The 18,281-nt window shown below is 37.4% G+C and overlaps 1 protein-coding gene across 1 annotated transcript in view; it reads left to right on the top strand.

Annotated features, from left to right (window-relative positions):
* shoc1 (shortage in chiasmata 1) overlaps window positions 1–18,281 on the top strand; it is a 142,782-nt gene that overhangs the window by 12,210 nt on the left and 112,291 nt on the right. Inside the window, exons 4-6 of the mRNA XM_073048597.1 lie at window positions 6,359–6,449; window positions 8,162–8,355; window positions 17,904–18,066. Coding sequence (XP_072904698.1) covers window positions 6,359–6,449; window positions 8,162–8,355; window positions 17,904–18,066 — 448 coding nt within the window. The remainder of the gene's footprint in view (window positions 1–6,358; window positions 6,450–8,161; window positions 8,356–17,903; window positions 18,067–18,281) is intronic.

Here is an 18,281-nt window from a genome sequence, read left to right as displayed (position 1 = left end):
CTTTGAATATTAAAATGTGAGTACCTATTTTTAATAAATTTTGTTTGATCATTTGAGATAACATTAGGCAAAATATTCTCAAGTCTATTAGCTAGAATCTTAGAGAAAATTTTAAAATCTACATTCAATAAAGAAATAGGTCTATAGGATGCACATTCCAGTGGGTCTTTTCCTTTTTTAGGAATCAATGAGATTAATGCCTCATACAAAGTTTTTGGAAGGTTCCCAGAGGATATAGAATTGGTAAATGTTTGATGAAGATGTGGTATAAGCATTTCATGAAAAGTCTTGTAAAATTCTACTGTATAACCATCAGGTCCTGGAGCTTTCCCTAATTGCATAGAGGATATAGCCTTGGCTATCTCCTCTTATTTAATAGGTGCATCTAATATATCAACATCTTGAGTCAAAATTTGAGGTGTATTTAACCTTTGCAAAAATCTATTCATAATAATAGTATCATCAGAAAATTCAGATTTATAAAGATTAGAATAAAAATCCATAAATGTCTTATTAATTTCATAAGGATATAAAGTTTCAGTTCTATCTGGTCTACAAATTTTTAAAATCCGTTTTCTGACCATCCCAGCCTTCAACTGACCCACCAAAAGCTTAGCAGATTTTTCCCCATGTATATAAAATAAACTTTTAGATTTAAAAATTTGCTGTTCAATGGGAAAGGTCAGAAGCAAATCATACTGTGATTGAAGTTCGACCCTTTCTTTATATAGGTCTTCAGTAGGTTTAACTGAATACACTTTATCTATCTCTTTAATTTTATTAATAAGCACTGACAATTCCTCTTTAGTTTTCTTTCTCAAAGCTGCTGAATATGAGATTATCTGTTCCCTAAGAAAAGATTTCAACGTGTCCTATATAATCAGATTTGACATTCCTTCAGTTGTATTAAATGCAAAAAATATAGAAATTTGCTCCTTAATAAAATTAACAAAAGCTGGATCATGTAACAATACAGGATTCAGTCTCCACTGTGACATTTTCAAAGAGCTATCCGAAAGCTTCAGGGTTAGCTTTAAAGGCATGTGATCTGACAGCGCAGTGATGTCATCACCACACTCAACAATGGAATATAGCAAACGTGTATCTAAAAAGAAGTAATCAATTCGAGAATATTTATGATGAATGTGTGATAAAATAGAGAAATCTTTATCATTGGGGTGTTTATATCTCCAGATATCGACCAGGCCATATTCTAATAAAAAAGAATTAATACAGGCCGCTGCTTTATTAGGAAGTGACGGATTGGTTGATGATCTGTCAATCGCTGGATTTAAACAACAATTAAAGTCACCACCCATGATCAACTTAGATTCATTCAGATTCAGTAACTCAGAAAAAGTTTCTTAAAAAAATCAGAATTATCTACATTAGGTGTGTATACACACACCAGAGCTACCTTTTGCTCGCATAATAAACCAGTAACAATTAAGTATCTTCCAATCGAATCAGTAATAGTATTAAAGTGTACAAAAGGGATTTTGGGGCTAAGAAAGATAGATACGCCTCTTATTTTATTATTTGACAGCGAATGGTACAAAGGTCCTTTCCAAAATTGGAAAAATCTGTCCTCATCCTGTTTCCATATATGATTTTCTTGCACAAAAGTAATATCTGCGTTAAGTGTTTTTAATTTCTTAAAAATCTTTTTATGCTTAATGGGGTGATTCACACCATTCCAATTCCAAGATATTAGATTAATTTTATTAACATCCATGTTTAAAATTGGATTTAATATTATATAAAAGAAATGTTACGCAAGCACAGATTAAACCAAAAGGCACAGATACAACCAGAAGGAGTGACGTATTTACAAGAAAAAAATCCATCAAAAGAACTGCCCAATCAAGAAAAAAACTTACTCTAATAGAACCCTCCCCCCCCCCCCCCCCGAAAGGTGAGAAATCCAGCGACCAATAGGCTGGCTACATGCTAAACTAATAACCCTTGACCCTATTCTCCATTTTGCAGCTACGTATAATAAGTTAAAGCAAAAATCCCATGCAAAATAGCCATAATAAAAAGCACAAACAGAATTCAACTACTACAATGTTATGTCTAACAGTAATGAAAACATAATCGGCAATGACCATCTTAAAATCACCTAAAGTATCTTAATCACATATTCAATAAAAATAGAATAAATCCGAGCAAATAATATTACAAACAAAGTTCTTTCTCTCGAAAAAGAAGAATAAATGAGTATATATATAACAGACCTAAAACTATATTAGTATTGAAACAAATAAAAGAAATAAAAAGATTAATACACAGCAGGTCCTGTACGGACCATTAGAGTATAGTACTATAAAAGTTCCCTACAACAGTTATGTATATACTAATTATTAATAAGTAAAAAAAAATAATCATCCACGTCCCATACCAAAGACTAAAAAAAGTATAAAATAAACTTAACTCAGAAGATCCATAAACAACTTGTACAATAAAATACTTCAGAATTACCTATTGAGTAATTGGGTTAACTTTAAGATTTTATTCAGTAGGCTTAACTTTCAGATTTTTAATGTACTCCCATCCCTCCTGGGGAGAGTAGACTCTCAATGACTGAGACTTTTCAGGAAAGATTATCAGCCTTGCTGGGAAGCGAAGGGAGGGGTATAAATCTAATTTATACATTTCACTCATAACTTCTCGGCATTTCCTTCTTTTGGCAAAGATTTCAGGGGGATAGTCTTCGACTATACGAATTTCTGCTGATTTAAAGATTAGATTTTGCTTCTTTCTGGCTTCTCGAAGTATGGCTTCTTTAGTTGTATAATAATGCAGAGAAAGTACAATTGGTCGAGGATGTAATTCAGATGAACACCGAGAAAATGGAATTCTATGGGCTCTGTCAATTAAGAGGCTAGCTTCCAGGGTCTCACTAAAAAGTGAGTACAACATATCTGAGAAGAATTTTAACAGATCGCCAGCTTCAGTATTTTCAGGCAGTCCCAGAATACGCAAATTCCTCCGACGCCCTCTACTATCTAAATCAACCATTTTTTTCTTCGTTTTAGATAGTTCCGAGGTAATTTCATTGATTTTCTTTTCCATTGAAGATATCTTCATTCCTTGATCTTTAATAGTTTGTTTGAATAGATCATGTTCATTCTCAATTTGGGTTGTAGTCTGTTGAAGTGTGTGAAGCTGAAAGTCCAGATTTTTCAGAGAGTCTTGTACCGTAGAGATGGCTTTTTCAAGCTTCCCGTTTGAACCCGTCAGCTTATCAATCTTAGTGTTAAGCGACCCGAATTCTGACTTCATGTCTTGTATTGAAGAAAATATTCCTGCTAAAGTAACAGGTTCTTCAGTTTTCTTGGTTTGTTCTGTTTGCTCTGTTTCAGGAAAAGTCTTGCTGCTTCTCAGTTCAATACCAGAACGACTTTTATCGGCCATTGTAATTAAGTCGTAAATCCTTCAGTAGAAGTGATAAATCCTTCAGTAGAAGTAATAAATCATCAAAGCTAAAAGGGAGCTGTCAGTGGGATATAAAATATATAAAAAAGGGAGCTGCTAAGAATGTGACGTACTCCATGGGCTGCAAAATGGCGAATCTATTTTACTGTTAAGTAAATGTCTTCTGGTTCCATAAGTCAAATTGATCCTTACGTTATTTAAGTTCAAGTATATTGTCATGAGCATACATACTCAGGGCATAATTTACACAATCTGTGTGCAAACCTTCAGAAATCCATTATGTTTGTTGCACTAAAATATAAAGTGTCTGGCTCAAGGACTTTATCATCATTATTATTCGGTTTCTTTAATTTGAGATATTAACTCCCGAATTTATTTTTTAAATTTGCAGGTAAGTCATCTAGTCAAGTCAAGTCACTTTTTATTGTCATTTTGACCATAACTGCTGGTACAGTACACAGTAAAAACGAGACAATGTTTTTCAGGACCATGGTGTTACATGAAACAGTACAAAAACTACACTGAACTATGTGAAAACAACACAGAAAACTAAACTACACTAGACTACAGACCTACCCACAATTGCATAAAGTGCACAAAACAGTGCAAGCATTTCAATAAATAATAGACAAGACAATAGAGCGTAGAAGGTTGAGGGGGGATTTGATCGAGGTATTTAAAATGTTGAGAGGGATAGATAGAGTTGACGTGAATAGGCTGTTTCCATTGAGAGTAGGGGAGATTCAAACGAGAGGACATGATTTGAGAGTTAGGGGGCAAAAGTTTAAGGGAAACACGAGGGGGTATTTCTTTACTCAGAGAGTGATAGCTGTGTGGAATGAGCTTCCTGTAGAAGTAGTAGAGGCCAGTTCAGTTGTGTCATTTAAGGTAAAATTGGATAGGTATATGGATAGGAAAGGAGTGGAGGGTTATGGGCTGAGTGCGGGTAGGTGGGACTAGGTGAGATTAAGAGTTCGGCACGGACTAGGAGGGCCGGAATGGCCTGTTTCCGTGCTGTGATTGTTATATGGTTATATGGTTATATAATAGGCAAAGTAGAGGCCAGTAAGTTGGTGTCAGTCCAGACTCTGGGTATTGAGGAATCTGATGGCTTGGGGGAAGAAACTGTTACATAGTCTGGTCATGAGAGCCCGAATGCTATGGTGCCTTTGCCCAGATGGCAGGAGGGAGAAGAGTTTGTATGAGGGGTGCGTGGGGTCCTTCATAATGCTGTTTGCTTTGCAGATGCAGCATGTGGTGTAAATGTCTGAAATGGTGGGAAGAGAGACCCCAATGATCTTCTCAGCTGACCTCACTATCCGCTGCAGGGTCTTGCGATCCGAGATGGTGCAATTTCTGAACCAGGCAGTGATGCAGCTGCTCAGGATGCTCTCAATACAACCTCTGTAGAATGTGGTGAGGACGGGGGGGTGGGAGGTGGACTTAACTCAGCCTTCACAGAAAGTAGAGACGCTGCTGGGCTTTCTTTGCTATGGAGCTGGTGTTGAGGGACCAGGTGAGATTCTCCGCCAGGTGAACACCAAGAAATTTGGTGCTTTTAACGATCTGTACCGAGGAGCCGTCGATGTTCAGCGGAGAGTGGACGCGTCGTGCCCTCCTGAAGTCAACAACCATCTCTGTTGTTTTGTTCGCATTCAGAGACAGGTTGTTGGCTCTGCACCATCTGTTAGCCGCTGCACCTCCTCTCTGTAGGCTGACTCGTTCTTGCTGATGAGACCCACCACGGTCGTGTCAGTGGCGAACTTGATGATGTGGTTTGAGCTGTGTGTTGCAGCACAGTCGTGGTAGTTGAATAAAAAGCATTCTTTTTTCTTTTTAGTGAAAATTCTAGAAGATCATTTTTTCGTTCACCCTGAATTACCGCATAGTTTCTGTTTAATTTTTAGAGTTCTAACAGTCTTCTCATCTTATTATACTTCAGTAGTGTAGGGGACTGGTGAGACTACATCTGGAGTACTGTGCATAATATTGAATTCCTTATTTAAACAAAGAATGTAAATGTGTTGGAAGCAGTTAGGAGAAAACTTTCTAGACTAATACCTGGAATATGTGAGCTCTCTTACAAGAAAAAGTTGGACTTGCTGCAGAAAAGTGGAAGAGAACTTGATTAAAGTTTACTTGAGCCTGAGGGTTTTTGATGGAGTGGATATGGAAAGGATATTTCCAGTTATGGAACAATATCAACAAATTAGAATTAAGGTTCTTCTATTAAAATTAAACAGTGAACCATTTAAGACAATACTTTTCTCAAAGGGATCATGAGTCTTTCGAATTCTCTTAGTGAATACGGAGCATTTGAATAAATTTAAGACAGAGTTAGATGCTTAATTAGCAAGTGAGTGTAAGATACCACATAATAGATGGAAATGTGAAGTTTAGATTACTGTTAGATCACCCATAAGCATATTAAATGATAAATTAGCTTCAAGGGGTCAAATAGCAACCCACTGTACTTAATTTGTATGTTTGTATGAAACTTTCATTTATGCCATTACTATGTTACAGACTTATCTATTTGAACACAATCCTGGCTGACCTCTCTCATTTGATTTTTCTGGTCATCCTAAAGTTTGTGCCCTGGCTGGTATTAAATCCTATTACTCAATTACTTCTGTTTATCCAGATCAATTCTGGCCTCCTGTTAAGCAGCTTCTCAATATTAAAGTTCTCATTCTTTGTAAATACCTCTGTGATTTCATACCTCCCTGTTTTTATTATCTGCCCTAGCCCTTTGAGATATGCCCACTCTTTCAGTTTTCTTTCTTTCAGCATCCCCGAGTTTAATTGCTATACCATTGGTCAACAATTTTCCTTTGCAGCCTTTAGATTAATTTTGCAATGTTAACAGTGTGATATAAATGGAAATTGTCATTATATTATTCTAAATTATTTATGGCAGGGAAAATATTTTCTACATGCAAGCTGATGAGTTGTAACTCTGTACTTACTGAATGGAAAAAACATATCAGCTCGGAAAATTTTCTTGAGAGGTAATAACCAAATGCTGATTTCTCATTTATGTATTTGAAAAATAGCTAGTCATGACATTGTCTTTGGAGAAATTTGAACAAGTGAAAACCAAGTAAAATAAGATCAGAGGCCGGAGGTATAGTTAAGTATAAAGGATGAGGGAGGAACAGCTCAGGGGATTAGGTCTGTTGCTTATAGGGAGTGATGCAATAAGATATTGGAATGGAACCAGCTGAATGGTTAAGACATACCTCAGGACTGAGGTGAAGTGGTATTGGAAATGTATTCCATGGAACTGGGAAGTTAAATCATATGATGTACACTGTTAATATGATAAGACGAAGTCTGAATTGTCAATAGGTAGATGGGATTCTTTTGTAATTTTGTCTGTTTTCTCTGCCTTGCAGTTTCTGTCCTCCCACTGCCCTGTATCTTTCTCCCTTTCCACATCCATTCCTCAGTCTCCTTTTTTCTTTCCTTCTTCCTAATTTAGAGATTCAGTTTCATTCTTATTAAGGGGAATTGCATATACTGTCTATTTCGGTGATTGCCAGTAGCTTTGGAAACATTTCTTTTGAAGAATCAAGGAGAAAATTTGAGCACTACCATTTTATGAAATAATCTATTATTTCAGTAAAGAATGGTTTACATAAACTATTCTTTTTTGTGTTTATCCAAATTGTGAAGTTTGGGAAAGGAGTTATTCACCCAGAGGATAATGGATTCTGTGGTGCTCATCTTCTTTAACAGTTGAACTGCACTCTGAGCCTATAGTTTAATAGAAAGTTTGAAGACTAGGATAGGTAGATTCCTGTTGGACAAGGTAGGAAGACATATGAAATCTAGGTGGTAAAATGGAATTCAAAAGCAAGTATCCTGTTTCTGACTGTTTTGCTCCTAATAATTCTCAAATTAACAGTGTGAACCTGGTGCATTTGAGCATAAATGCAAAAATGAAGGAACTGCTTGCTATTGAAAAATCAGCAGTGAAAAAAATAAGAAAATTACAAATGCTCATCTCTCTAGTTCACAAATACATATAGAGTACAGGTGACTGCTGCATTACAGGGTGGGGTCTGATGGTGGGGAGGGCTGTATTCCTAGAACATGGCCTGTATTGTGATCTTTGGTAATACAGAGCCATGTTATCTGTGCTTGCTTCAATTAAGTCAGGTTGAAACAAAAATAGTTTATTTACTTCTATTGCTTAAAATCTGTGAGAGTGAAACAAATTGTATTCCATATCTCTAATTTTTGGAATAGTAATTTGTGAATTCTGGAAGGGCATATTTTATTACCCAAATAGCTGTAACATGGGGATCACCTGTACTAAACTTGAAAGGGCAAATATTAATAATTTCTTGGGTAGAGAAATTAGGTTTATGATATCTCTCAGAGTCTGTTTAAATTGAGTCTTGAAAGTTGTGGGTCAAAATATTATTTATATAACAGCAGAAAATGCTGGAAAATCTCAGCAGGTCTAGCAGCTTCTGTGGGAAGTTAATGTTTCAGATCAAATGCCCTATATCAGTACTCGAAGTAGTATGTTGATTGCTATTTCTTCTGGGGGATATTGGACTACAGCCAGATATTAGCGAAAGAAATTATAAAAGGAAGACGTAAAGATAGTCTGCTTTAACTGATTTTTGTCTGTTCATAAAACATATGACAAAGTTAGTTTTGTTTACATATTATTCTTCATATCTTTTTATTAACCTTTTTGTTTTTCTAGTGTATGTATTTATTCCATGTCACCTGGAATTGGAACTGATAGTTTGGAGATTGTGCCAAGTTCAAATCCAAGTTCTCAGATTATAGAAGATGTTAGCTCATTTTTAAGGAGAGATGTTCTGCACCCTGCCAAAGATAAGCAGGAGACATTTCAGGTTATTGATCCTGAACATGTAAATTCACAAATTGCAACAGGTAATATGCTCACATTGAATCCAACTGCTTTGATAAAAATCAAGTCAATAATGTCTTAATATTTTTATTAGTGTATAAGCTGCCTTGAAATGTCATTGACTTAAAATACGATGTGTTTGGATCGAAATTGATTTAACTGGATATTTAAAATGATTTCTGTCATTGGGTCTTATTGGTGTAGATGTCAAATATGAAGATATTGATAAGATAGTTTCCTTGATGCAATATACCTGGTGGCCACTGTATTGTGCATCTCACAGTGGATGCACAGTTGCTGGATTTGCGAAATGTAATGCTATACATGATAGCCATTTAACATTCCTGACCTAAAGGGCCTACCTATAGGAGACAAGGTATGACTTTTTGAGTGGTGCAGTATAGCTTTGGAAGAAGCAGATTCTTGAAAGAATTTTGTGCTTTGTTCATTTTTGAGGAGATTTTTGTGGCTTAATACTGATGTTCATAATTGGGACAAGTTGGGTGGAAGGGCACTGGAAGGGTTACCAAAAGATTTGGCAAGTGCATGGATGAGAGATTTGGCAGTAAAAGGGTTGATCCAAGGCTGTACTTGGCTAAGTTAAAGGGGTAGGAAAAGTGGATCTTGGTGGTACAGTTAGGATGTCTAAGCTAATGTGTCACCAGTTTCAAACTTCTCGTGTGTTATGTGTTATATTCTGTATATTTCTGACAAGCTAAGTTTTAATATACTTTCAGTGGAATATACTTCAAATGTGTAATAGCAGCTTGAGGTTTTCTATCTGATTGACTTTAAAATGTTCTACTAGTTATAAAGTATTCTATGAGGAAATATTAAATTTTCTCTTCTGAAATATGCTTAGAGCATTATTTTTTTGTTTTAATTTTGCTTCTGATGGCAATATTTTGATTACCAATGTTTAATTAGATTGGGTATTGTTGGTTGTTAAAAATAACTTGAGAACAATGCAACAACTTCAGCCTTTTATAATAATAGGCAGCTGAATTGAAAATGGTGATAAATAATACAAGTTGAGTACCCCTTATCTGAAATTCCAAAATTGAAAAGCCTTTCAAATCGGAATTTTTTTTTGAGTGCTGACATGATGTCACAAATGGAAAATTCCACAAGATGCTGGGAAGGTTCCCAGGCGATGCACACGTATCTGTGTATCAGAAACAATTCTGAGAAGTGACCACACGTATATAATGAACAGAAGTTAATGAAAAATAGAATAACATTATATAAAGTGAAAAATTAAGATCTCAATCATGTATTAAAAGAATGTATTTGCCAGCGTCGGAGTGAACATATGCTGCTTAACGGTATGCTGATCATGAAACAAGCAAAGATCTGTCACGACAAACTGAAAATTGAAGGTAATTGTGAATATTCAGTAGGTTGGTTGCAGAAATTTAAGAAAAGGCAGGACATTAAATTATTAAAGACTCTAAAATTTTTAAAGATGAATTATCTACTGATCACATTAAGTTTGGAAAAGTCGTTGCTGATGAAAATCTAACACCAGAACAAGTCTACAATGCTGATTGTTTTTATACCTTACATGAAACCTGAAAAAAGTAAAATTGTAACCAAAACATGACATAATAAGCAGAGACTGAAAGCCTGGCGTTGCTTGTTGTTGTTTAACAACTGATTCAGAAATTCTCCCGATGCCACTGTGCTGCTTTTGTTAACTACATATGTCTAATGAACAAGTGTAAGACAAAGACTGCTTATTAGCAGCACATAAATTCAGAGTCGGAAATGATGGCAATCTCAAGCTATCTCATTATATATTCTAAAATCTGAAATCTGAAACACTTCTGGCCCCAAGCATTTTGGATAAGGGATACTCAACCTGTATCTCTGCAAAGTTGTCTGTTGCTGTCAATATTTTTATTAATCTAGTTCTTCTCTTCGCCAAACTCCCAAGTTAACCAGTTATATCACTCATGACAGTATTTTACTGATTGTCCACATACAAGTGTGATTTGTCTGAATAACATTTATATTTTAAAGATTACATTCTTGAAGTATATTTGAGTTCAAAATGTACTTCAGTAGAGTTTTATCAACGTAAAAACAAAAAACAATTCTTTGTAGGCCTATTCATTTTTGATATTTTGTTCAAAGTATAAAAGACAGCAATTTTTTTAAAATAGCAACTCTTGAAACTGATATGTTCTTATAACAGTACATGTTACATTCATTGCCAAAAAAAACTTCGGTGTTGCATGCAAAAATGTTCTCTTTAGACTGGTGTAGAACCTTATTAACTGATTTATAATTCAAGAACTGGAATTCTGACTTTAGAGAACATTTCAATATAAAATATATATTACTAAGGAACAAATTATTTTAATACTGCATGTACTAGCTTAATAAGTACACCATTTGCATATAACTCAGTCACAAAACCTTATTTACCATGAGTTAGATTAGAATTTTCCCCTGCCTACTGCTTTTAAAAATAAACTGTAAAACTATTCCTTATTTACAGAAGAAATTGCAGCTATTCATCGCTTTTAACTTCAATGTGGTTAATGTGTATAAAAATTGACTGCTCTTTATGTAGCTGGTGTAGACAAAAATATGGTGCTGAGTATGAATATTGATGATATGCTGAATGCACAAACCATGCTTATTTCAAACTGGAAGTGGTCACTATTTAAAGCATAGTTTGCATGAACCTCTTGCAAATTTTAACAGTTTTGGAAATTAAGGGAAGATCTCTTGAATTTATCAACAGTTGAACCAGAATACAACTTCATCACTTCTGCTTTTATAGTACCTCTCCCTGGCTTTCAAATCTTTCAATGCTGAATATCTTATGATTTTGCAGCTGCAGAACTTGGGCCTCTGTACCTCCCTCTACAATTGGACCCTCAACTTCCTAACCTGAAGAGCACAATCTGTGCAAATTGGTGATAACATATCCTCCTCCTCTGACGATCAACACTGGCGCACCTCAGGGGTGTATGCTCAGCCCATTGCTCTACTCTCTATATACACATGACTGTGTGGCAAGGCATAGCTCAAATACCATCTATAAATTTGCTGACAATACAACCATTGTTGGTAGAATCTCAGTTGGTGACGAGAGGGCATAAAGGAGTGAGATATGCAAACTAGTGGAGTGGTGCTGCAGCAGCAATTTGGCACTCAACGTCAGTAAGATGAAAGGGCTTACTGTGGACTTCAGGAAGGGTAAGATGAAGGAACACATACCGATCCTCACAGAGGGATCAGAAGTGGAGAGAGTGAGCAGCTTCAAGTTCCTGGGTGTCAAGATCTCTGAGGATCTAACCTGGTCCCAACATATCAATGTAGTTATAAAGAAGGCAAGACAGCGGCTATACTTCAGTCAAGTCACTTTTTATTGTCATTTCATCCATAACTGCTGGTACAGTACACAGTAAAAACGAGACAACGTTTTTTAGGACCGTGGTGCTACATGAAACAGTACAAAAACTACACTGAACTACGTGAAAACAACACAGAAAAAAAACTACACTAGACCACAGACCTACCTAGGAACCATAGAACCATAGAACATTACAGCACAGAAACAGGCCTTTTGGCCCTTCTTGGCTGTGCCGAACCATTTTTCTGACTAGTCCCACTGTTTGCACCTGGCCCATATCCCTCCATACACCTCATCCATGTACCTGTCCAAGTTTTTCTTAAATGTTAAAAGTGAGCCCGCATTTACCACTTCATCTGGCAGCTCATTCCACACTCCCACCACTCTCTGTGTGAAGAAGCCCCCCCTAATGTTCCCTTTAAACTTTTCCCCCTTCACCCTTAACCCATGTCCTCTGGTTTTTGTCTCCCTTTAGCCTCAGTGGAAAAAGCCTGCTTGCATTCACTCTATCTATACCCATCATAATTTTATATACCTCTATCAAATCTCTCTTCATTCTTCTATGCTCCAGGGAATAAAGTCCTAACCTATTCAACCTTTCTCAGTAACTCAGTTTCTCAAGTCCCGGCAACATGCTTGTAAACCTTCTCTGCACTCTTTCAACCTTATTAATATCCTTCCTGTAATTAGGTGACCAAAACTGCACACAATACTGCAAATTCAGCCTCACTAATACCTTATACAACCTCACCATAACATTCCAACTCTTATACTCAATACTTTGATTTATAAAGGCCAATGTACCAAAAGCTCTCTTTACTACCCTATCTACCTTTAGGGAATTTTGTATCTATATTCCCAGATCCCTCTGTTCTACTGCACTCCTCAGTGCCCTACCATTTACCTTGTATGTTTTACCTTGGTTTTTCCTTCCAAAGTGCAATACCTCACACTTGTCTGTATTAAACTCCATCTGCCATTTTTCAGCCCATTTTTCCAGCTGGTCCAGATCTCTCTGCAAGCTTTGAAAACCTTCCTCACTGTCCACTACACTTCCAATCTTTGTATCATCAGCAAATTTGCTGATCCAATTTACCATATAATCATCCAGATCATTGATATAGATGACAAATAACAATGGACCCATCACTGATCCCTGTGGCACACCATTAGTCACAGGCCTCCACTCGGAGAAGCAATCCTTCATTACCACTCTCTGACTTCTCCCATTGAGCCAATGTCTAATCCAATTTACTACCTCACCATGTATACCTAGCGACTGAATCTTCCTAACTAACCTCCCGTGTGGGACCTTGTCAAAGGCCTTACTGAAGTCCATGTAGACAACATCCACTGCCTTCCCTTCATCCACTTTCCTTGTAACCTCCTCGAAAAACCCTAATAGATTTGTTAAACATGACCAACCATGCACAAAGCCATGTTGACTCGCCTAATATGTCCGTCTATCTAAATACTTGTAGACCCTATCTCTTAGTACTCCTTCCAATAATTTATCTACTACCGACGTCAAACTTACTGGCCTATAATTTCCCAGATTACTTTTAGAGCCTTTTTTAAACAACAGAATAACTTGAGCTATCCTCCAATCCTCTGGCACCTCACCCATAGATACCAACATTTTAAATATATCTGCCAGGGCCCCTGCAATTTCAAAACTAGTCTCCTTCAAGGTCCGAGGGAATACCCTGTCAGGTCCTGAGAATTTATCTACTCTGATTTTCCTTAAGATAGCAAGCACCTCCTCCTCTTCAATCTGTATAGGTTCCATGACCTCACTACTTGTTTGCCTTATTTCCTTTGACTCCATGCCGGTTTCCTTAGTAAATACAGACGCAAAAAACCCATTTAAGATCTCCCCCATTTCTTTTGGTTCCATACATAGCCAACCACTCTGATCTTCAAGAGGATCAATTTTATCCCTTACTATCTTTTTGGACTGCATAAAGTGCACAAAACAGTTCAGGCATTACAATAAATAATAGACAAAACAATAGGCACAGTAGAGGGCAGTAAGTTGGTGTCAGTCCAGTCTCTGGGTATTGAGGAGTCTGATAGCTTGGAGGAAGAATCTGTTACATAGTCTGGTCGTGAGAGCCCAAATGCTTCAGTGCCTTTTCCCAAATGGCAGGAGGGAGAAGAGTTTGTATGAGGGGTATGTGGGGTCCTTCAAAATGCTGTTTGCCTTGCGGATGCAGCGTGTAGTGTAAATGTCTGTAATGGCGGGAAGAGAGACCCCGATGATCTTCTCAGCTGAACTCGCTATCCGCTGTGGGGTCTTGCGATCCAAGATGGTGCAATTTTCATACCAGGCTGTGATGCAACTGCTCAGGATGCTCTCAATATAACCCCTGTAGAATGTGATGAGGATGGGGGGGCGGTGGGAGATAGACTTTCGTCAGCCTTCGCAGAAAGTAGAGACGCTGTTGTGCTTTCTTTGCTAAGTAGCTGATGTTGAGGGACCAGGTGAGATTCTCCACCAGGTGAACACCAAGAAATTTGGTGCTCTTAACGATCTCTACTGAGGAGCCATCGATGTTCAGCAGGGAGCGGTCGCTCCAAGCCCTCCTAGTCAACAACCATCTCTTTTATTTTGTTCACATTTATTAGGAGTTTGAAGAGATTTGGTATGTCAACAAATACACTCAAGAACTTTTATAGTTGTATTGTGGATAGCATTTTGACAGGCTACATCACTTTCTGGTATGGAGGGGCTACTGCACAGGACCAAAAGAAGCTGCAGAAGGTTGTAAGTCTAGTCAGCTCCATCTTAGGTACTAGCCTACAAAGTACCCAGGACATCTTTAGGGAGCGGTGTCTCAGAAAGGCAGCGTCCATTATTAAGGACCTCCAGCACACAGGGCATGCCCCTTTTCTCAATGTTACCAGCAGGTAGGAGGTCTAGAAGCCTGAAGGCACACCCTCAGTGATTCAGGAACAGCTTCTGCCATTGGATTCCTAAATGGACATTGAATCTTTGGACACTACTTCATTTTAAAACAAAAATATACAGTATTTTTATCTTTGCACATTTTTAATCTATTCAATATACGTAATTGATTTACATGTTTATTTATTATTATTTTATTTATTATTTTTTTCTCTGCTAGATTATGTATTACATTGGAACTGCTGGTGGCTAAGTTTACAAATTTCACGTCCTATGCCGGTGGTAATAAACCTGATTCTGATTCTGACCTATAATTGCAGGATGTCCACAAACCTGAGCACAATTTCTCCATTGCAGGAGTTAGTTTGATGAATCCTTATTGGGCTCCCTCTATTGCAAGTATATCCTTATTTCAGAAGAACAGACCTGTACACATTCTCAAGGCTCAACCAGAAGCCGTGACTGAAGACGGAGGTGTGCTCCCTATTAAAAACCTGGGATGCTGCCTTCAAGTCTAGTGACAGAACAGCTTTCAGAGCAGCCAGGAGAAGCATCATCTGAGGCTTCAAGAAGGCATAGACTGCTGATGTACAAAAAATTCAGGAACACCTGTCTGTCAGTGATCTCTGGTGTACATGGCTGGCATCAAGGGCATTACTGGCTATGCAAGGAAAAGCAGCATCAACTGTACCAGTAGCGCCTTCCTCCCTGATGCTCTTAACAGCTTTAATGCACACTTCAAAGTATGCAACAATGCCGGGCATGAAAACTACCCCACTCCCAGGTGAGCAGCCACTGTCTAATACCAGTAGACATGAGAAGGACTATGCAGAGATTCAACCCTTGTAAGGCAGCTGAACAACATCTAGGCTGGGTACTGAGGGAGTGTGCACACCTGCTCACTGATGTCTTCACAGACATCTTTAACACTTCACTTATCAAGGCTTTTGTTCCCATATGTTTCAAATTAGCTACCGTTATCCCTGTATGAAAGGACTCTACACCTTCATAACTAAATGACACCGGCACAGTGCACTTACATCAATCATCATGAAGTACTTTGAGCAGCTGATAATGGTACATACCAAAAACTCTATTCCTGCACGTTGGAGACTCACCAATATGCCTACTGACAGAACTGCTCTATGACAGATGCCTTAGCATCTTAGCATCTGTCATGCACCTGGCATTGACACACCTAGAAAACAAGGACACTTATGCAAGAATGCTGTTTCTGGATTTCAGTTCAGTGTTCAACACTATTGTCCCACAGACCTTGGTGAACAAACTCCTTCTCCTTGGTATAAATACACCACTGTGCAACTGAGTGTTGGACTTCCTAACCAACAAACCTCAGATAGTCAGGATGTACAACTGCTTCTCCCTTCCCTCCAACTCATCAGGGCTGCCCACCGAGGGTTGAGTGTTGTGCCCACTACTGTACACTCTGCTCAGACGTGACTGCACAGCCAAATACCCAAGCAATCACATTGTTCAGTTCGCTGAGGACATGACAGTGATGGGGCTCATCACCTACAGCAATAAGATGGCCTAAAGAGAGGAGGTGGAAGAGCTTGAGGCCTGGTACCAGGCAAATAATCTCTTCCTTAATGTCACAAGACAAAGGAGATGGTTATCAACTTAAGGAGAATTGCTCCACTCATCACCACCCATCCTTTACAGCAGCAGCACAGCAGTGAAACCTTAAGCAGTTTCAAACTTCTGGTAGTGCGTAGCACATACCAACTCTCATGATCCCAGAACACATCCTACACAGTCAAAAAAGCTCACCAATACCTCTACTTTCTGGGAAGGGTGAAGTGAGCTGGACTTCGCATATTCATATTCAAGTCATTCTACAGATGTGCAGTAGAGAGCATCCTAACAAGCTTCTTCACTGCTTGGTACAGAAACTGTACTACAGCAGACAGGAAGGCTCTACAACAGCTAGTCAAACTGCCAGCGCATCACTGGCACCAACCTACCTGCCATCAAGGACATATATACAGAAAAGGGCCAGTAACATCATGATGGATTGCACTCATGAGCTGTTTGCCCCACTCCTATCAGGGAGGAGACTACGTAGCTTCCATGCCAGGACCACCAGATGCAAAAACAGTTACGTTCCCCAAGCAAGAAGACTGATCAACCCCTCCACCCACCAACTCCACCACTACTTTATTATTTCCCATCATTCTAGCATCACTTTATAGATGTACGATCACTCTATGTAAATATGCTATTTTATGTATTTATATTTATTGTGTGTTTTTTATTATTATTGTGTTCTTTATTTTTTGTATTTTTTTGTGCTGCTTCGGATCTGGAGTTACAGTTATTTAGCTCTCCTTACAATTGTATGCAGAAAATGACATTAAACAATCTTGAATGTGAATAATTGTAGTAAGTTTCTCTTATCCTTGTACTCAAACAATTTGAAATAAAGACAAGCATACTAAACTCGTTGCCTACCTAATTGCTTACTTTAACAGTGTATTTACTTTAAGTGATTTGCGTACACTGATGCACAGAATCTTCTGAAAACAAATACTTTTCAATTTCTCATCTGTCATAAATATTCTGGTTTTCTATATTTATTCTACCAATGTGCATGATTTATATAGTTCATTATGCCATGTCCTCGTCCGTTCACTTGTCTGGATTATCTTTCATCAGTGAACTTAATTGCATTTCACTCAGTAATTTCATTTTTATAATTGATTCAGATTGTAAACAGGAAAGCCCAGCATTGACTCCTTTGGTACCCTACTAGTTATAGCTTACCAACCCAAATAATGGCACATTATCTTGCTACTCTCTAAATTTTGTCAATTAACTATTCTCAGTCTGTCAATATATTATTCCTAATTCAATATGCTCTTATATTATTTACTCATCTCTCGCATGACACATTAACAAAGGTCTTCTAAATGTGCAAGTACAACATATTCATTGGTGCATTCTTAAATATTCTGCTGGTTGCAACCAAAATACTTTGAGTACTTTAAATTTATCACCCTGGAGCAAAACTAAGACTAAGCAAAGGAAAGATTTCTTGAAGGACTAAGAAGTATGATTTAAAAAACGATTAGAATTACAAGAAAAATAATGTATACTGTATATTTTAAGAAGCAGTAATATAGGGAACATTTAATAGTATGGGTTATTAAATCATTTGCTTTAGTTATACTAAATTTCATTTACTCATTTTGTTAAGTAGAACTTAAAGATCTGATTGGTTTTGTTGAAATTCTGCTCAAAATTGTAACGTAATTTACATTTAAATTTCTTTATAGATTTTTTTCTGCATGATGAAATACTGTTTACAGATTACCTCTCAGAGTTTTATAAGCAACTGCCAAAATTGCATAATCTTAGTTGCAGATTGAAAGTAATTACCATGAAAGACACATTTGTAAATTCCAAGGGAGAACCTTTGACCGAAGCAATGTTTTTCAGGTAAAAAAAAAGAATTTTATGTGGAACTTATGATTTACAGTTTAGGTTGATTGTTTAAAGTGCAAAAAAAAAACCCAGCCAAATATTTTTAAATTCAATTTTACAGTCTTCAGGAAATCCAAGATTGCATGAGCATTATATACAGCACATGTTAGCATACCCAAAAGTTAGTGAACCCCAGTGTCTAGGCTATTGTACTTGAATGCTTAATGTTC

Source organism: Hemitrygon akajei, chromosome 6 (assembly GCF_048418815.1).
Source record: "Hemitrygon akajei chromosome 6, sHemAka1.3, whole genome shotgun sequence".
In the NCBI taxonomy this organism is placed as follows: domain Eukaryota; kingdom Metazoa; phylum Chordata; class Chondrichthyes; order Myliobatiformes; family Dasyatidae; genus Hemitrygon; species Hemitrygon akajei.
Note: the sequence above shows the minus strand (reverse complement) of the source record. Positions and strands in the feature narration are given on the sequence as shown.